Genomic DNA, 22,211 nt, shown 5'->3' with positions numbered 1-22,211 from the left:
ATAAATAAACTACATTTTTATCAAAATTTGTATTCAGCCAATTTATATATATTATTTATTTATATGACAACGCCTTATATTATTCGTACTGTTAAGGGGGATTTTAGTTGCCTACACTCATTTTCACTTTCGTAAAAAAGTCGCTAATTAAAATCACTTGACAAGAAACGCGTGATTTCAATTTTTTAAAGTGAAAATCAATTCAATTTGTTTCTATTCCGTAATATTCCAAGATAGATTTCGAGCTTTAATGTGAACAATCTGCTTTTTAGGTTTTTTAAAGATTTCTAAGTTTTAAGAGAATCCCTAAAAATAATGTCTAAATAGATCCAATTTTCAGTGTATTCGATTAGATGATAATTAATGCCTGCTAAATTATTCAGCCTAAACCGCAAATTTTGTATATGGTCTCAGAAAGAATGTATCATATATATATTATGATATCCGATACACAAACTTGTTAGAGCTAACGACAATTTCAGCGTCAGAGTTCATGTAATTGTGAGCACTTGAAATCGTATTGAAACCACAAAATTAATTCCACGAAAAAGATATCATTACATGAATTGGAGACAGAAATTCATGAAATATCATGTATTATTGATCAAAGTAATATTTTCGTGCTATAATTGAGCACTTGATCAAGATAAATACATAAATATGCACATTTTCAAATTATGCAAGACATCAATATAAGCAAAGGCTATATAGTTCCAATTTCAGTTGATTATTCCAACCATGCCCTGTTGTTGTGCTCCATCTAGCTCATGTTAAGTTTGATCAGTGAAATTCAATTACAGATCATTTGCGGGTGGATCGCTAAAAACACCCTCTAATAACCCCGCTGAGAAGACTACGTTTTATGGCCTGGAAATGCCCAATTGATATGTCGATCAGCAGATCGCCTTTGATCACAACCCAAGCGAGATATATTATAATTTTGCGTGACGGATTTTATACTTGGCCTCCAGTCAAATAGCTGCCCATTTCCACATTATCCACATTATCCGCTCATTTTCTTATAGTTATGATCATCAAATCGTAGCTCGAAGCTCGAAGCTGGCAAGTTACTTAATCATTCGACAGAAAAGCGCTGCTCATTTAGCATATCGCATAGTTCCATGGAAACTTGTCTGCCTTCGGAGGCGCTGGGAAAGTGAGAGTTTCCCCCCTGACAAGCCCACATATCCGATTAATGAACGCAGTTCCCCTCCAGCTAAACGATCGTTTGAGACAAATGAGCTGCGCACTGAAGAAGTCAAATGGGCCACAAAGCAGAATCCGAACGTAGCAAAACGCATGAAATTAACACACTTTGTTGTCTGTGACTTTTTGTCGCTCTGCTCTATGATACCCTACCAAACTCGCTTTAGAGAGTATATCAATTGGTTAACTTGCTGCAAATGTCGCTTGGTGAAGTCGGAGTCGACTGGAGTAGAATACTATATGATATATCCGGCATGGGAAGAATCAGTCGAACTACCCTTTTTTGTGTTTACTGAGTATATAGATCGGTTATCAGAATTGTCAGTTAAAAGGAAATCTTGATGTTCTTTTGTGGCACGTAATACCTATCAGAGCTTCATATGATATATCCGGCATGGCAACAATATGTCGAAAACCGAGTTCTTGTATATCAAACATTTTTCTTTTACTTTTAATCATATCTAGACGAAGCTCGGCTGACATGTTGCCAGTATAATGCCATATCCTATAGATTGTTCTGTCTGAGATCCATTTAATTGTTTTGTTTATGTCTGCGAGGGTATTTGATTTTTGGCACAGCACAGAAGATAAACATTTTTGCGTTTTCTTTTTGTCATTTTTGGGCTTGGGTTGGGCTTTGCGATTGTCTTTGGCTTTCGCACGATTTCTAATTTAATGTTGGCTTTAATTTTGACATTTCTCTCTCTCACACACCATACGATATGCTGACCACGTCTTCCGCATTTCTTCAGAAAATAATGTGCTGCAATATCAGATTTTCTTGCTATAATGCTAAACATTCTTGCACGACTCTCAGCTGATGGGCTCTATATCAGACTGTGCATATATTATCTGAGCGTGTATATCAATTTAATTGTGTGTCAGCTTCGAGATATGGCTGCCCTTTTTTTTGCTAGTCGGTTCCCCTTTACCCTATACCCCTTTTTCAGGTATTTTTTATATACAAAAAGTATTTTTTGACTACACTTTTTTTCGGACCAATGACCGACAAAATACAAATGCGCCAAATGCGAGGGGGCAAGCGACATGAAACAAATAGCAACAACAACAACAACAGCAACAGCAACAACAGCAACAGCAACAACAACAACAGCAACTGTGAAAAACCACAAAAACCGGAATTCTTCAAGTGATCTTTTCGTTCAATCGACACAAAAATGAAAAAAAAAACTAAAAAAATAAAAAGTATATATAAAGAGCAATTGTACTGTAACTCCAGTTCCCCTTCCGCTCTACCTCCCCTGCTACTTGCTCTGTGTCTCTACGAGCTGGCGTGTACTTTGGCACGCCCACGAAATGCAACAGGAGTTGGTTATGTTTTTTTCTTCTTTTTTACACTTTCACTTTTGTTGTTTTTTTTTTTTTTTTTTTTTTTGTTACTTTACAGAATTCTTGGGGCTAACAGCAATTCGTAGAAACCGCATTGCTTGTCGCTGGCTATTCTACATAATTTCTGGTTTATAGCCGGGTTTCGATTTGGTTTTGTAAACAACACATGGGAAAATTGGTTTGTTCGCCTCTCGTTGATTTTAGAATGGGGCGCACGAACAACAACAACAATAACAACAACAACAACGGCAATAGCAGAAATTGTTTATGTATTTATGTAATTGTCTTGTTGAAAATAGCGCAAAAACATACAAATAAAACGTGTTAAAGGCATTGTTATTGTCGATATGTGTCTGTTATGTCTAGCTATACGTAAGTTAGCTTGTATGTGTGAGCATGTGCTTGAGTATTAGTATTATTTCTTCTACTTTTAATGCGCCTCTTTATGTGGGCTGCGCTTGTTGTTGTAATATTCCACGCGCGACGAAGCGTGCACACAATATGCAAAAACAAAAGCTGCAAAAGTACACGATACACGACGAGCACACGAATCACGCACGAAAACGAAACACGAGTTTTTTTGTTGTTGTAGTTGTGTAGTGTGCAGGCCGAGCGCGCATGCGCCTCGCACGTTTACTTGCTACGCTGGCTGCTGAACGAATGATTTCGGTTGTGATTCGAGCTGCTTGCGCGTGCGAGCGTGAGAGCGAGAGTCCGACTGAGTGTGTATTTGGGATGTGAAAGAGATCGGCGGCAGCAGCAGCAGCAGCACAGCTGAGCGACGCGATCAGTTTGTGTGCGGGTGAGAGACACATTTTGCAAAAAACGTGTGCGCGATTTTGAGAGCGACTAACGTTCGCACACACACACACACACACACACACACACACACACACACACACACACACACACACACACACACACACACACACACACACACACACACACACACACACACACACACACACACACACACACACACACACACACACACACACACGCACGCACATGCACATGCAGGTAAAGCGTAAACGCAAACAAGTGCGTCGGTTAGGTTAGACAAGGTCGATTTCCTGATCTGCTACACATGCATAGCTGGTACGCTACGTATATATTCTATGATAAGTTGTTCAACGCGACACACCTATGGCATATAAGTTATTTCTGTTTACTTGACGTATACAATTTATTATCGTTATAAAAAAAAAACTAAAAAAGTACATTTGCACATACATATGTTTGCTGGCAAACAACACGAAGTGCCATATTTTGTTGTGTGTGCAGTAAATAAAAAGTATTATAAATTCAGATAGTTGCCTGAAATGACTATTGCAACTTAAAAGTCAAAGCTTAGCTTATTTTAAAATAAATAATTTTAAATCAATTCGAACTATTTACCGTGATGCTTAAATAGACATAGACACGGAGGCTTTTGTTTTAATCACTTTCAATTTATGCCACTTAATGTATTCCTTATCACAAAGTTTCATGTACGTAAATGTACATGCCTTATCGCAGTATTATAGACCTCACTTGTCACAGCCATGGCTACTGGGTTATCATAACCATTCATTCATACACACAAAGCGCACTCGATTCACTCACATGGCCGGCACTCACGAGTTTTGCACATCTGCTGCTACGATCATGTAAGATGAGAATTTTACTCACACGCACACACACTTACTCTCTTACTCTCTCTCTCTCTGTCTCTCTCTCTCTCTTTGTGAGTGTGTATTGTATATAACAGCTGCCGTGACATCTGTTGTTGTTTTTTTTTTTGCTCCCAAGAAACGGGTAGCGGGCCAGGAGCAGTCGTAGTTGGTGCAGCCGGCTTTCAAGTGCGGAGGTTGCACAGATTAAGGAAGCAACTGTCGGCGGCGTTGCATGATCATCGGCATGCATTATTATCATAATGAATCATCATTTGGTTTCAGTTTTTATGAGGAAGCGCACAAAGTTAACTTTCTTCTTCTTAACTTTGGCGCTTCATAGTCGAGTTTTCAATTTGTACATAATGCAATTAGCTTGTTGCTGACGCAACTAAAATGTTAAATTAAGTCGGCCACTAAATTAACACGAATCGCAACAACAAATGCCAATCCTAAACTTTAAGTCCAAGCAAATTCAGACAATGGCGTGCAAATATTTAAAACAACAATTAGACACAAACACACCCCAAAAAAAAAAGCAGAAAAACAAGCAATAAACTTGTAAGAATGCTCCAGCCAAATATTGCTAGACTTGCAGATACCCTGTAATCAGTTTTTGTGTAATCTGACAGGAAATCAAACAAGTTCCTGAATAACTTGTTTTTTTTTACGAAATCAAGAAATAATCCTGACAGATTTTGTTTTGGTGTGTCGGAGGAGTAAGGGGGTCATCCATATCATCTATAGGAATCTTAACCTCTTTTTTAACATATAAAATATTTGATATTTATTTAAAAATATGTTTTAATATTATTATTTCTATGATCCGAAAACAATATTCTATATTTCCAATAACTACAAGTCAATCACACCCAATTCGCATAGGCACAGAGTATTTGAAATGGAAAGGAAAATCGTAAAACTATATTTAGGAGCAGCTGCCCAACCGCTGACATTTCGCTGGTATGGCAAACTTGTGAACTTCTCGACGGGTTGTGTGGGTGCGACCACAACGCATGCGCATTTCTGGGAGGGCACAGACAACCACAACCACAACCACAACCACAACTACAACAACAACAGAATCGATGCCACAGCTGCGCGTGTGCAGACTGTGTGCTGCCAAAGTAGGCGCTACTTATCTGCCACAACGAGTGGCACGATCGGGAGACGGAACCGTGGGCGTCCAACACAGACAGTTGCATAGGTCGGGGGGAATGAATATAAATAATGCAGTCGCAGTCGCAATTGTGCAATTTTCTATTGCATACTTGTGGGCGGTGCGCGAAAGTGAAGCAAGATCAGGTGGCATACAATTTTGCATACTTAAGTGCGCCAAGGATTGAATAAAATTACAAAAGAAAACCCTTTTTTAAAGCACATAACATTTAAAAATAATAACATTTCAATAACATACCCATCTGAAGAATAATTGTTAGATGCTTCAGGAATATTGCAAATTTACAACAACATATTTTCTTCACTTGTTTTATGAGTTTCACCAAAATCAAAACCATGGCGAAAAAAAAAAGAAACGAACTTTCAATTTGGAAAAGATGTTAGATGTGTTGATTAAAAAAAATGTGTAGAAATCAAAAGGAATGTTTAGGTCTGAGAGGTATTTCAATTTTATTCCGACTAATTTCATTTTGACTTGAGAAATTGTTTTATGTTCAGACAGCAAATCAATCTAGATCGATTCGGCAAAGTCTCTTTCATGAAATTGCTATTTAAACTGGGAGGAAATATCACAAAAAAACAAATATTTTTTCAGTGTATAATTAGTTTTCGTTAAAGATTAAGTTATGAAAAGAGTTAAGGAGAAATATATTATCGTAAATAGTATTAAAATTCTAAAAAGTTGGCAGTTTGTAAAAGAAAACCTTGATGATTCGGGCAATGATCAAAATATTCCTTAAGATTATCCCAACATTCTCCTATGCTAGATTCTCAAGCCGCAGTACGATTCGAGAAATTGACTCGAGATAATTGTCTAGATCCTAGATCTGATAAATCCTCATCAAATATTATATATACATATAAGTTACATACTCGTAACTATACCTACTTCCCTAATTCATTCGCTTGAACGAGATCAGAAGGCACTCCACTCGATTCCAGCGCAAAATATAATATATATAAATTGAAAAAAAATATTATATAAAACAAAACTCACCTTCCATAACGTATACAATGCTGCCGACATCTCCCTCCTTGATGATTAGATTTTTGGCTGGATATTTAACCGGATACATGCAATCGACAATTTCGCGTATTTGTGCCAAGTCCAGGTTCTTCATGAAATCATTATCCAAAATGGCCGCTTTGATAAGTTCACGGGAACTGAAAATTGATAAATGCATAGATTCGGTTAACGATAAATATATTCAATAAATTACGTTACGGCCATGTCAAATATGGTAGCAAACTGTCAATGGACACGTCCTAAAATGATCGGTCGTGCTCTTAACAACTATTCTGCACATTCGACGCTGACAAAGTCAAAAGGCCAATTAATTCCACAACTGACACATATAAATCGTTTTTTATCTGGTTCGCCAGTTTGGCTTACAACCAATACAACAAGTTGCTGTCATTGTGCGTAAAGAAAAAATATAGGAAAATAAAAAACGTTAGCTTGATATGAAATTAAAGCAAATTTGAAAATAAGACAGTAGGGAGAGGTAGGTTTTGAAGAGGGGGCCGAACTGCAGCCACATGCCATGTTGCCAATACCTGTAAATGTCAAATGACTTTATCTGTCAGCGAATTTGACAACGAACCAACCAGGCAGCCGAGCAGCCGGGCAGCCGGCAACTGTATCGACTTGGGCCGATTAATTAAAGCCCAACTCTTAATATCGGGCGTAACGCGGCTGTCGTCATTTCGGGGTGCACCCAATTTGTAAGCTCTGGCAATGTGGCGCATGCGCATAGCAACCAATTTGAAGCCACGATAGTGGATGATGAGTTCAGCTGTGTGGGCTGTGGAGTGGAATGGAGGTTGCCAGCCAGCCAGCCAGCCCGGACCAGGCCAGGCCAACAGACAAGCTGCACTGCCTGTTTGGCAGGTAATCGCATATTTTTAGCACACACAACAAGACAACACTTACAATTAAAATATATAAAAATTTAATAAACATACAAGCTACTCGATACGCGACAGTCACGCAGTTAACGGCGACGTTAAACTCCAAGTTGTACACTGCAAGAAATCGTGGACTGCATCTTAAAGAGAATTGTGCAGATATTTGTATAAGCAAAACTTTGAAAGCACAAAATAAACATCTTATGGATAATTAAATATTAATATAAATAAATAGAGAGTGCAGATAAGGTATGTATTCCTCATAGCATCCACTTTTACGAAGATAAGAAAATAATTGGGAACAGAGAAGAAAAGACCTCACAAAATTGCAGACAAAATGTTGTTAGAAACTCATCTTGTTTTTCATTCGATCGCCTCTAAACTAGTTTCAAAGAGATCTGAATAAAATATATTTAAAATAATAAAAATAAAAAGCATAAGTTTCATTTTTCAAGGTGGAACCTTTTTCGGAATTACTGAAAAACAAGCATACGCCTAGATAAGCCAGGTTCAATTTGTAATATAATATAGCAAATTATCCATAACTAAATCGGAGGAGCAAAATTATCTAAATTCTAAAAAAAATACTTCAACATACTGATATCATCAAGAAAATCATCGCAGTTATAGAACCGAAGCTAAGATTTCTTATAGTGTAGTCGTCGTAGGTGCCAGTTGGTGTCAGTCGCCTAGGAAGCGACCAATTTAATTTCGCATGCTGCAAGCGCCGTTTTTTCTTGGGGTTTTTTTTTTTTGCGAAAGAAAAATGCGTATTAGATTTCAACGCCCCGACCAAAATGTTTATTTGGGCACCCGAAACGGGTTCGAGTTTTAGAGTTCGATGTGGTTCGCGGCTGTGGCAACGATGCTATTGGTGCAACACCCGCGGCGCTATTCCAACGCCACAAGATGCAAAATACCCTAAGATTGAAGCGCTCGAAGAGTAGTTTAACTCTTCAGTTTAACATTTGGAGCATCTATGAAAATGCTGTGTAACTCTAGTCCATAATTAGGGCAGAGAATACAATAAAGTAAATGCAGTGACAATGGTAAATGATGCGTAAAAAATATATATATATAGTTTAAATAAAATATTATTTAAGAATAATAAAGATAGTACTTAAAAATTGATTAATTCATCAACATTTTTGTTACGTCTTGAATGCAATTGAAACATAATTGAACAATGTCCATTTCTAATGGAATCTTTGTACTTCAAAAGTTAAATATCTCTGCGTCATTTATCTAATCTTAACTATTCTATAGCATGAGTTTGTGTTCAATAATCGATAACTTGTCTGAGCAAATCTCTTTGCTTTTAAGATCTGGAGTCACCAAATTTGGCATGGTCTAGCTTCTAGTTTATACAGATAGAGTATCTTTCAGTTCTTACAGCAACTTTTACTTGTTGTTAATAAATCCCAATAAATATATGAAACATATCGCTGGCTCAATTTACAGGGCATGCATATAGTCGATCTTTAGACTAGTTTTTTGCATTTGTTATGCGTAAATTAGCATTCGCACAAGCAGCACAGCAGGCAGAAATGCATATGGTGTGCAATTTGTGTAAGCCACAGTGGAGGCATTCGCTCGTTGGCTGCAAATGGTGTGGCAGGGTGCCACTTTCTGGTCATGCCACCGCGGGCGAGCCAAACAATTAATAGCTTCAATTAGACCTTTGGGGCGTGCTGGCAGCCAGTCAGCCAGTCAGCCAGCCAACGTTCCAGTTGTCTATCGGAAGCTATAACCATTTATATGACTATATTTGTGCGTAAATTTGATTTTATGCATGCCCAGGCATGCCAAGGCTGAGCTAGCACCAGCCCCTCCACAACAAATAGACGCCAACGAGTCGGCGCTGCACCTTTTTCTCAGAGCCTCCAGCCTCCCAAGGCGCAAATCTCACAGTTTGAATTTGAGAGTTTCAATTGCGGGTGCGTTCAATTATTTGAAGTTGACTTTTGCTTTCAGTCCAAATTGGCTGTGCAAATAGTTATTAGCGACAGCAGCAAAAGCAATTGGAAAATCCACATAGACCACAACTCGAACCAAAGACCTGATGATATATGCGTATGTAATTTGAGTTAATAAAGATAACTCAAAGTGTTTTGTAAGTTGCAAATTGTGTGTGGGCGTTAGTTTATGCCTAGCTGTCAAATTGCATTTAACACCTGCAAGATAGTGTTGCGTAATGTGCGAGAAAAACGCCAGGAAACAAAGTATGTAACTAAATTAAGACAAAGTGATTTTAGGAAGCACATTTATATTTATATACTTAAGGTATCTAGTTAAAAACCCCTACAATTATTTGATTTCAGACTGTTCTAAGATATTTAATATACAACACTGAGCCTCTTTTCTAGTCGCATGACTGTGGCCCTACCTTATTCTTCCTTTATTCGCAAGTATTCTTAGGGCATGTCCTAAATTAGACAGCTAAATAACTGACATTTATGGATTGTATATAATATCCAAATTTTTAACGAATGAAGGCGACGAATTGCCGACGTGAAATTCACGAGATATTCAAGCTCTAAGATTTTTGAAAAACTTTGCTGTTGTAGCCAACTCGAGAACGTGAAGTCCGATTGCGAAAAGAGTGGATCTGCATAAAAAGTTTTCAATTCCAGGACTAACCCCTCAGATAAGCATGCAAATTTCTCCGCTTTCAAAAATCCTTCAATATTTGCGACTAATTTGAATACTGATAAAATGGGCCCTTAAATTTAATACAAATTCCGTAGCATACCTAAAAGGGTGGATGGAATTTATACAATTTCTATTATATTCAACAATCTCTCAGAACGGATCATATATAACCAAGCTATTAGAATAAGTTATATTGTATCTTGTTTTAATATGAGTTTAGTTTTAATAAAAAATAAATAAAATGTTAGAAACCTGCGCTTTTCAACAAAAGGCGCCTTGGGCAACAGAGATCTAAAATGGCGATTCAAAATGAAATTATATAGAAACAGCTTTTAAATGTTAGGAATTGTCCAAGTCTAATAAATATGCCATCTTCTTCGACTCTTTAAAAAGTACATATTCTTGTTCAACATTAGCAGAAGGCACGATCTGCCTAGCTCTCTCAATTTTAGAGATCTTAAGAGCTGAATTCAGTCCGTAATTGACTACAAAAACTTATTACAGCCATAATTTGATTTATGCCAACTATTAAAACGTTTAGCCTACACTTTCAGCGCAATAGGAAAAAGTTATTTGCGAACATCTTGTGAGTAAATAAAATATAATAATTCCATACAATACACAACTATTAAAACAATCTGAAAATCTTGCTTTCAATATGCCTTTGATTTGCAAGATTTTGATCTTTATTATTGCTGTAAATATTTGGTTATTTCGGCAATAAAAACTCGATTTTATGATTAAATGTCTTAGTTGAAGATTTGGAATTTGTATTTTTGTAGTAAATGGATATGAACCATATCGAAGATGTTCTGATTTTTAGCTAAACCTTAACAATAAATATAAGGCAAGATCTAAATTAATGAGAAACTTTTCCACCTCATTAGTTTTTATATTATATTTTATATATAGTTAAATACTAATTATGAGTGAATACCTCTTTATAAATTACAGTCCAGAAAATATTTGGATAATTTATGCATATCAAATAAATATATTTAAGCGCGCATTGCGTAAGGGTTTATCAAGACTTTAGTTTTAATAACCAAGTGACTTTTGTGAACTTTGCCTAATTGCAGCTTTATTATGCAATTATAATAGGTAAGTTGTGCCCCACATTTACATAAGCTTTGCTCTTGGCCATCTCACGAGTAGCTTTCCTAATGCGCTGCAGCAAGTTCTCATGCGACCCCCTGCGACAGACACGGCTGGAGCCGGCACAACTTCGCACAATTTGCTGGCATTATTTATTAGATGGCCCCGTCGAGAGCACTTGGAGTAGTGGGACTCAGAGTGGAGCTGCGAGCTGCAAATGGAGGCAACAATGTTCGCTCGACTGGAGTCGAGTGCAACGTGCAGCGCCGGCGGCCTGCGAGGTATTTGATTTATGCCACGCGAGTGTCAAAAAATGTCCTGTTGCACATACACGTTGCCAACGGCTGCGGCATAGATTTTAGTCATAGATAGAGTGTACGAATTGGTTAGCTACCCCTCCCCCTCCCCCCTGTCTCTTTGAGTTTTCGGCCATTAAAAGGCTGAATTGTTGACAACGCATTTGCAGTCGGATTTCAATTTGCCGCGATTTTCAATGATTGTGTCAGCAGTTCGCGATTGGCCACAAAATCGCATAAATTGCGTCCAGCTAACAAATTTGCGGCATTATTTAATGCCAAATGTAGATTTGTCACAGATAGACAAATATGTATATATGCACATGCAAATGAATTGAAATAGTCGCCAAATTGCCGTCGGCCTGCGACCACATGAATTGTAGTTTCTTAACAAGGTCAAGACGATCAATCGAGGACTAAACTCAAAGATTATCCCAATAAAGAAAAATTAACAAATCAGTGCAACACATTTTGAATCTTTTTTTCTTAGCACTAAACATTTGCTTGGCTAGCCGCTAAATTCGACTCTGGGACATAAAACAGCACAAACATCCAAATTAACTTTGAAGAAAACTTGTGCTTAAACGTCCTGCTTAGGATCTGTATACCTTTTCTTTCGTATAGGTATATCATCCGGAAACTAAGCATGACAATACATCAAAAAAGTCGTTAAGAATTATGTTCTTATGACAAAATGAATTACATTTGCGTCGCTTTTGACCTTAAATAGCGAAACTAAGTTAAATAGACATATAGCGAAAAATAACGATGAGTAAAGGGTTGTTTTGTAGAAAAAAGGAGAAAGTGAGGATACATTTGGCACTCCAAAGATTTACTACCTAAGATACCCAACATTTAATACAAATAAAAATATTGCAGAAGTACCTTAATTGTTCCCGTTTAATTCGCGATAACTTGAATCTTATTAAAATGAAGGTAAAGACTTGACATATGTAGGTCTATCTGGTAAAACAAAGTCTATTAAAACAGATATAGGAGGTAAAGCTAATACCCTGGCTAATGATAATACACTAACTAAAGCTTATACCCTAGCCTATAAACCTATAACGCAGAGTGTGTACGTTAAGTAAAATAGAAGAAGAAATATTTCTATTTTCAGCAAATAAAATGACAGAAAACCAACAAATGTTTATTTAATTTTAATTGATGAACAACAAGAAAGAGGGTCTACCTTCGGCACGCCAAAGATTTAATACCCTAACAAGCACAGGGAAAAGTTAAGATATCTTGACTCGTCTGTTGCTACTGATCAAGAATATGGATATACTTTATGGGGTCGGAGATGTCTTATGTTATGCGTTACACATTTCACGACAAAATTATAATGCCCTTTGCTAGGGCATAGCATGTGAAACTAGCTAAGAAACTGAAATTGTTTTACGAACTCCGTTCGAAAAAACGCCAGTTTGTTCAACTGGAACACATAATAAAATATGTATATCTAAATTTAGCACAAAATTTCCACATCTAAACGCTGTCTAATTCCGTAACTAAGTATAATAGCTCATTAATAGCTGCCAGACAAACCATCATTGACAGCCAATTGGGCGCGCGTGTCGTCTCCCGCCAATCTGCAGGAAACATCTGAACGCAGAAAACACACAAAAAAACATATCACAAGAAAAACACAAAACTAAAAAATAAATATTTATGTTGTTTTTTTTTTTCGCTCTCACTGCAAACAAAGACGAAGAACGCAAACAAATTGGCGGCAAAACAAAAATGTATAAAAAACCAGTTCAGAACAGATGCAGTAAAAGTTCCAAAAAAAAAAAAAAAACCACCAGACAACAGCCAAGTGTGAAAATGAATAAAGCCCAATGGATATGTACGGAAAAATGCACCCACGCATTTTCACAACTTTCACAACATTTTCAATTGCCCTTGACGTGGGCTTTGCGACTTTGTTAATAAACTTTAGTACAAGATACAAGATACATAAATCCAATATAAATACGAGATACAAGATATGAAATCTGTCAACAGCTGAAGGGTATACGCTGTTCGTTGTGCTATTCAGTTATTTGTGCTACCTTTCTTATATTTTATATGCGAAATTAATGATATTTTTAACAAATTTTGGGAGGCGCCTTTTTGTTCTGTTCCGATCAAATGTTATAAAAAGAATTTGTTTAAAAAGAAATATCAAAATGTTGCCACATGACGCAATTAAATTGTGTGCTAGCTGCCCATTTGGCACTGGCTTTATAGTAAATTATATATATATAATATAGATCTAGTATATATATAGTATATGACACTGTCGAAGGCCACTTTGATGATTTGTGGGCAGACTGGGGGACTGTGAACCCGCCGAACTGTCAGCACAATTTTGAATAAACGCATTTTGGGACAGTCGAAAGGCGCTGTTTCTATCGATTAAGATCGCCGCCGATGACGCTAATGATGATCATTATCGGCATCGGTATACGAGCTAAATATATATATATACATTAATTATATATAAATATACATTTATAATCTATAGCTAACTCTGTCTCCGTCTGGCTGGTAGAGCTGGCAGCCCTGATCTTTCACTCGCTGTAATCAGTATTGTTTCACATTTTAATATCAACCGAATATTCTGTATAATTCTTGATGGAAACCTACCTAAAAGTTTTCCCTCACGGCCGGAAATGTGGATTTTCGAGACACGTCACACACAACAAAATTAACGATAAGCTGCTTGAAATCAATTTTCCAGGAATGAATAATCTAAGTAATATTTCAAGGTTTGCTTGGTTCATAGCATATAAGTAAACATAAACATAAAAATACTCTTGTAAACATCTCCGAATTATTGTTCCTATGGGTGCTACAAATTATAATACTTGATAGGGTTTCGCAGACATGTTAAGAGAAGAGGGCAACTCGCTGAGTCAAGTCTTAAGAAAGAATTTTTGAGCGATTTCCCTTGTGGCAGCTATATGATATAGTTTCCCGATTTTGATAGAATTAGGCTCATATATAGGGAGGCTAACAATGCTAGTAAATGCAGATTTTTGACAAATCAAAGAACTTATTTTTGATAAGATCGTCCTGCGTTATATTCTACATGATATAATGAACGGATCCGTCAGCTGCGGATATATGTTCTACCTGCAATAAAAAGACGAACTCAAGCGAAGCTTTATGATAATAGTTGAAAAAACTGAGAGGCTTTGTAGTTTGCATAGAAACAGGTTGACGGAAAGACAAACTGATCAGGAATATGTATATATAATTGTAAAGTCCAGGACTTCTCCTTCTAGGCTAATTATCATTTAATCTACAAGCATTAGAAGCCGGAGCATCAATCAATCTTGGAGCTCATTCTAATCTTTTGCGCGACTAAGAATTTCAAACAAATAGAATCTCACACATTTGCCACTCACCGTTCATCCTTTTCGTATTTGGGAAAGCTGATGTGATCGAGCAGCACCGAGGATTCGCTCTGCGGTTCCGCCGAGATGCCCTGGGCACGTTGACGCTGAAACGTTTGGCCCGACTTGCGTGTGGCGCCCGTGGCAGTGGTGGGTCCAGCGCCGGAGCCGGAGCCATTGCCAGCGCCGGGCGAGGCGGCGCCGGCGCCCGCACAGCCGGCGGCGCTGCTGCGACTGAAGGGGAAGACGCTCTGGAATTTATCCAGATGCGAGCGCAGTTCGGCAATTTCGTTATCCTTGAACTGGAGGGCGCGCTGCATCTCCTGGATCTTCATCTCCTTGGCCTGTATGATCTGGAGAAAGCGCTCCTCCTGTGGCGTGGCCGCCACGTACGTATTGTTGCTCATCATGAGCGTGGCATCGACCATGCCCACCGGCGAGGGCGTGGCTGAGCCGCTGCCCGATATGCGCAATCCCTGCATTTGTTGTGCCAGCGCCAAGGAATTGGGCGGCTGCTGCTGCTGGTGTGGCTGGGCGGTGGGTGAATGGCAGGCGCCGGGTATGGCAACGGGCTGACTGGTGGGCGTGGGCTGATACAGCACCGGAACGGGACTGCCGGAGGCGGTGTAAACGCCCTGCGTCTGTGCCTGCAACTGCTGCAATTGCTGGTAGCGCTGCTGCAGCTGCAGCTCCTGCTGATGCAGCAGGCTGCGCGGATCTGTGTGCAGCTGCTGCGGCGTGCCCGACGGCGGTGTGCCGTAGATCAGCGTATGGGTGAGCACGTCCGAATGGCAGGGCGGCCCCGGTGCGGGTATCAGGCGTAGACCCGCCGCTGTATGCTCCAGGCCCAGATAGCCAATGCTGTTCGCAGCGGGTAGCGTCACAATGCCGCTGCCGTTGTTGGCAAAGTTGTTGTTGTTGGCAAAGTTGTTGTTGCCGTTGTTGTTGTTGTTGTTGTTGTTGTTGTTGTTGTTGACGATGTTCACCAGACCCAGGTCGGGCTGAAACTGATAGTTGGCGTTCGGCTCCTGCTGCATGCTGGCCGCTTTTCGCAAATTCGTATTCGAATTCGCTTTCGGCAACGGAATCGCAATCGCAAACGCTTTCGTGCGCCTCTGATCTTCGGCGCTGCTGTGGCGCCGATAGCGACGCTCTACGGGGCTGGTGGTGCTGGTGGTGCTAGCGGCTGGTGGCGGGGGTGCTTGAGGGGCCGTTGGCAGCGGCGGCGGCGGCGTCTGCTCTCGGATGCCGCTCTCTGGGCTGATGTCCGGTGGCTTGGCCTCGGTGTCGTCTCTGCTGATTAACGCTGGCTGCAGCTTTTGGTATTCGGCATAGACAGTGACGGGTGGTGCTGTGGTTGCGATTGGTGGTGCATTTGTGCTGCTGCACGGCTCATTTGTGCAGCTGTGCTGTTGTTGTTGTTGCTGTTGTTGCTGTTGTTGCTGGTGGCTGTTGCTGTTGTTGGCTGGCCGCTTGGTTGCGAAGCACAGCCGATCAAAGCAAAAACGCATCCAGGCGGCTTTCTAGAAGAACCGCCGCCACGTGGAATTTGCTCAGTTCGTTAAACGCACACCTACACAAAGAGAAAAAGAGAGAGAAATAGAGAGAGAGAGAGCAAAAATTAGTTGTGGCTGGCGAAAAAATGAATCTTATCGTCAGCTAATCAGCAGACATTCGAACTGATTTACAACAGTTGAGATTATGCGCACAATAATATTCACAATCAATTTATTGATTGACTTGTTCACAGTCAACCTCAACCCCACCCAAATTCAAGACAAACGCCTCCGCTTTACACATGCCAAATGTCGGTCCCCACAAATTAGCAGCCGTTAACTGTTGGCCCTAAAAAATTATTATCTTCATAAACATATCGCTTTTCGGCGCAAGCAATTAATCTCAAAGTACGCGAGCTTGACACAAAGACATCGTATTTTCATTTAAAATGCATTGCAGAACATTTAACTAATTTATTAAAAAGAAAAGTTTGGCATAATTCTAAAAAAATGTTTGTTAAATGCATAAAATTAATTTGTAAGCCCATAATTTATTAAGACGTATCTCTCTTTGATACTCAAGTGTGTCAAAAAACGATTTAAATAAGTAAAATATATATTTTTAACTTATTTTATGGGTTTTTTAAAGGAACACTATTTATAGACAAAGGCAAGCGAGTACAAGAAATGTTGAAACGTGTTTTTTGTTATTATACAGCTCAGTTTTCCATTCACAATTGTGTAAAATATGTGGCTTATTGAAGCATGGATCTATCCCGTAATGGAAATAAAAACATGGACAGAAAGAGTATACAATATTGATAGTGGGAATTAAGAGAAAACACTTAGTCGGGGGAACATAAGTTAGTTCTCGATTACGATCAGTTCAGGCAACCTTCTTCCAGAGACTCTGTAATGTTTATTTCAAGATTTAAAGATTTAAAGAAAAACATATATATATATATAGAGCCCAATATTAAGCACATATGAGACTGAGCGAAATCGTAAAACAGCAAACAATGAGAACATTTAAATGACTTTTAAGAGCTTATTTAAGAGCTTAAGTTAGCTTTTTAATATGTATTTATTTGTTTTGCCAAGAATCAGCCAAGAATCAGAATTTTGGCTATAACATGACAGGCATGGTATATAAATAAAGGCCACGCTTCTTTATATAATACAAAACAATTTTAACCGAATGCCTAATACAATCCACATCTTATTGGAATAAGACTTCTTGCTTTCCCTGCAATATGCTCAGTCTCTAGCTTAAGCTTCAACATTAATAAACTGAACTTAATATAATATAATTGTAGCAGTCCTTTCCAATATACCCCAGCGCGTCTTTCTAGTCCAGGGTATCCGTATAGATATGTGAACATAACATGACTGGGCGGCTTTTCGAATGTCTCTATCGCCCGGGGAGCCGCTCGACTATCGCCGCTAAACGAGAGACACGCCTTAAGTCTTTAACGATATCAGTGCGAGTTTTGTTTTATTTTGGTATCTGGATACTCGTTATGCGTACGTTATTTTTGTTATTAAACATTTCAGGTACACAATAAAAAGTGTCCAAATGCCAAGAACGCGACGCAGAAACTGGCACAGACAACTCTTGACATATTTCTGTGTCTGCTGTTGTTTTTGGCTGCGCTTCGACAATAATTCAATTCAGCGCAATTCAAACGAAATGAAAAGCCAAAAATATGCCAAATCTAAGCACGGCAAAGGTGAGCCATAAACGATTAGCAATCAGGTTTTAGCGAGAAACATCCCCGCCGAGTTCTCTGCCAACGGTACCAGGGGGCCAGAAGATTAGCAGAAGATCGGGTCCAGTTAGATCAGGCTGCCACCAAGAGTGGCAAGTAATGCGAAAGAGAGGCAACAACTGGCATGCAAAATTGCGCTGATCCAAAAGTATCAATTTGAAGAACATGCTGAAGAACTCGAAGATCACTTGAAGATCCCAGCCAGACAGAGTATTGTAGAGCTACACTGAGCAAATTTACACTTAATGGTAGATTTTCAGAATTGATATACTTATTATCAGAGTTCCCTTTTGATGCTCTTGAGGATCAATTGGATACAGAGCCTTATAAAAGGATCGTCTGTTATGATCTTTTGCCTACAAAAATCTCAATACATTTTCTGCTCAGTGTATTTAATTTGTGTTGTAGTCTCTTGCGTAGGTGTAAAAACATTGAGAGTTGCCACTTGACTAGTCGAAGATCGGCTTGAAACCTGAAGAGCAGCTGGCAAATACAAAAAATAATAACAGATGTGCTGATCGCATAAATTAATTTTGGACTTCGACTTGTCAACCACTTGACGAGAGCGAACTAAAGATGTTTGCATACAGGGCTATAAGAACTGCGTGTAAATTTACCAATGATCAAAAACGTGTTTTTTGTTGTTTGTAAAAATCAGATTATTTTTTTTTAAATATTCAACTGGGAAATACGTAAACAAAAAGTGAATTAGTTAAAGAAAAGCTTAAGTTCTTTTATAGACGACGAGAAGAATTCCAATAACTAAAACTGATCACTGACTGATAGCGAAAAAGGTCAGAGGTCTGTTTATTTACTGGCCGTGATCTATTTAAAGCAAAACTAACTCTGATTTAATTGTTGTTTACAAGTAATTAAGACATATATATTAATGATCAGTGATCACTCTAAGAAACTGCTCTCATAAAAATATTTGAATTGGCTATGGAGTTTCTTTTGTTTTCCATAAACGATCTTTGTCAAATCATGTTAAAAACAATGTTATATTATGTGGCGATCGTTTCAAATATTCTTGCAACTAATCTAAAAACAAACAAGTAAGATGGGAGTGCCCGACTAGGGCATAGCCTGACGCTTATACTTAAGCCTAATGCAGCTATAAACTGAAAGATACTTTATATATCCATACTTTTCTAGAAGCTACATGTTCAATTTGTTGGCTTCAGATTCGATAATCTAAGAAATTTGCCCATAAAATAGGTTTTCGATATCGATTTATATCGATTTCTTGGAAACGGAAAATGTTATCGATTTTCAGAAACAAACTCGCACTAGAAAGACCTTAATTTCAAGTCTGTAGCTCTTATAGACTCCGAGATTATTGCGTTCATACATACGGACAGACGGACAGACAGACGGACAGACATACAGACGGACATGGCTAGATCGACTCGACTATTGATCAAGAAAATATATACATTGTGGTATCGGAAATGCTTCCTTCTGCCTGTGACATACATTCACACAAATACATTATAGCCCTTTTGACCCTTCTTCAATGGATTTGGAGAATAAAAATAGAAATATTCGGAATAATATTCAAATAGAAATATCTACAGTTCAATTTTGAAGGATCTGGTGTTTAGGTTCTTAGGAAAAGCTGTTCGCATATTTCATAATTAGGCCATCAGCGATCGCTCTTAACAAATTGACATATTTGGGCATTTATTCGCTTTGTGTTATCAGTTTTATGCAAAACATTGATCGATCATTGAAGCCGAGCAGCTATGCAAAACGATCGTATTAAATGCTAATTAGCATTTAAATGATCGCACAGCGGATTAATAGTCGATTTGTATGCCAAGCTGTTGTTCTGACAAACAATGCGAATACAAAACAACAACAATGGCAAACTAATGACATTGGGGACGCCCCCAGTGAGAAGTGGGGCCAATTACGGCGCGTAATTGGGCGCGAAATGAACTAAAAGCGAAAACTACAGAACAATACGTAAGTTGTGCTGGCTGCAAAGCCGAAAAAGTGTTGCAAAACAGATAAAACCAATCGAGAAGCGACAACGAAAATCAATTGACACAAAAAGCGCAGATATTGCCGTATTATTTATAGAACAATTGACAGGCCACTCAAAATATTGGAAACCCAACCGTTCCCGTTCCCGTTCCCGTTGCTGCTCCCCCCAAACCCTATCCATTCGACATGTGCCATGGCATTTCAATAAATGTGTATGCCCAATGTGCGGCAGAGGCTTTTGGGCCACTTAAGCGCAATTACGCGTGCAATTTGTTTTCATCTCGAGCACATAAATAATAAACACACGAACCGGCTGTGGCGTATACGTAATATTTTAAATGATTTTATATTTTTATTGTCATTTAAATGATGCCTCCTTCTACTCCTCCTCCTCCTCTTCCGTCCATCGCCCCTCGCAGCCTCTTCATTCAGTGCGCCAGTGGAAACAGGTTCTTAACTTTAATTTGTATTATGCATACATTTATAAATATTGGCTCCCCCCTCCCTCGCCCCCTGCGACCCGCAACCATGTTGTTGTTCAGTCAATAAAATGTGTGGAAGGCGCCTTGGAATGTCAACGCAACCCAATCGAGGGTATTAACATCAATCGATCGTGAGTTCATTCATGCCACTGATAAGCCCGCCATGTCGCCCCAAAAACCATCGGCAGGCATTTCAATATAGAGACATTGTTGATCTGCGACTCGAAACATATGTCGACACCATATCGGGTAGTTTTTGCGTGCAATGCCAACAAATTGTACACGATCAGCTGCGGCGTTGCCAGACGTTGCAAATCTCACATCTCTTGGTTATGGCAAGACTTTCCATAAGCCTACAAACTCAGGAGAAGGCGGAACACTCACACATTGGGCGAGTGATCGCTGCAGTTCTTCAACTGATCTTGCCTTGTGCATGTGGCTACCTAATTAAATCTAATCTAAATAAAATGTAAGTGATCCCATTTGCTAATGAGTAAGCACTTTTGACTTAAACGATTGCTGCCATAGATGATTCACGCCAGATGATCAGCCTATTGTTGAGTGTCGAAACACTGAGGAAATAAACATTCTCGAACAAGGAACTATTCAGTAAGCATTTGCGACTACGTGAAAAGATCGCCAAAGATTACACATTGCGCTATTTACAAAGGTTCTCTAACTCGCACGAAATGTTTTCATTGAAGGATAAAGCATTGATGCAATGGTAAATAAGCTAATCGCAATTAAAACAAAGCGTTCAGGTTCTACAGTTCTACAGTTGATGGGAAATAGAAAATTCATGGGGCATGATTTGGAAATTATCTGATAATTTGCAAATGAACCTAAGAGATAAGGCATTTATCATGAAATACGACTTGATCAAATGTGTTATCAATTTTAAGACTTATTTAAATATTATATTTATAGATATCATGACTCAAAAGAAAAGTTGACTAAGAACTTAAAGGATCAGAAGACAAAATTGAACAAAATTTAAACAGATTTTAACTTAGACAAATTTGGAATAGTTAAAAATAGATTCTTGGCTAGAAGATTGAGTGCAAGAAATTGTAAAGAAATTGCAGCAAGCTTTTCGGGGTTCCCTTCTTCTGTTCCTTTTACTAAAACGGAAGAGCCTAGTTTTTACATGAGAAACAATAAAAGAGATAAGTTGAGAAGGAAGAAGGAATAAGTTACAATTAATGATAATGATATTACAAACTAATAATTAGAAACTGAGTAAAAACTCAAAAAATATTAGTTAGAGTGAAATCAAAATGGCTGCCGTGAGTAAAACTCTGATGCATAGAAAAAACTAACTAGAGCTAGCTAATTGGACAGGCTCGTTTATTTACCAAATATTAATGCTTATTCTAGGCTGTCGTATATGTATTTCCTGGCCTAGATCATTATCATGTGACATTCCTCTAATTGTTAACAGCATTCTTTACGTGCGACTGTTAAGGCAATGTAATGATCAAATTTACATTAACATAAAACTAAAATGTATGCTCCTCCCCCCCACCCCTTCCCTGTCTGATGTACAATTGACATATTTTAGCTTCCTGATTGCAATCATCGAAATCATCATCATCATCATTTGCTAATCAAAAGAGACAGCAAACAAAATGCCACAAGACAACTGCAAAGCCAACTGTCCGGACTGTCAGTCAACAAGTTAGCGACAAGATAAACGCACACACACACACACGCGCGCGACACACACGCACACATGCGCGAAGCATGCCAAAAAT

The 22,211-nt window shown here is 38.6% G+C and overlaps 1 protein-coding gene across 3 annotated transcripts in view; it reads right to left on the bottom strand.

Annotated features, from left to right (window-relative positions):
- Window positions 1-22,211, bottom strand: part of LOC115760328 (cGMP-dependent protein kinase, isozyme 2 forms cD4/T1/T3A/T3B) — a 47,933-nt gene that overhangs the window by 10,765 nt on the left and 14,957 nt on the right. Inside the window, exons 3-4 of one of the 3 annotated variants that reach the window (XM_030701614.1) lie at window positions 14,734-16,294; window positions 6,385-6,551 (exon numbers count right to left, since the gene is read on the bottom strand). In XM_030701614.1, the coding sequence (XP_030557474.1) occupies window positions 6,385-6,551; window positions 14,734-16,232 (1,666 nt within the window). In that variant the 5' untranslated portion in view covers window positions 16,233-16,294. Of the gene's footprint in view, window positions 1-5,625; window positions 5,763-6,384; window positions 6,552-13,969; window positions 14,043-14,733; window positions 16,295-22,211 lie in introns of those variants that run through there. The other 2 variants (XM_030701616.1, XM_030701617.1) reach the window with 2 other exon arrangements.

The sequence above is a fragment of the Drosophila novamexicana genome, unplaced genomic scaffold, assembly GCF_003285875.2.
Source record: "Drosophila novamexicana strain 15010-1031.04,08,12 unplaced genomic scaffold, DnovRS2.1 tig00000387-arrow-pilon, whole genome shotgun sequence".
Lineage (NCBI taxonomy): Eukaryota > Metazoa > Arthropoda > Insecta > Diptera > Drosophilidae > Drosophila > Drosophila novamexicana.
Note: the sequence above shows the minus strand (reverse complement) of the source record. Positions and strands in the feature narration are given on the sequence as shown.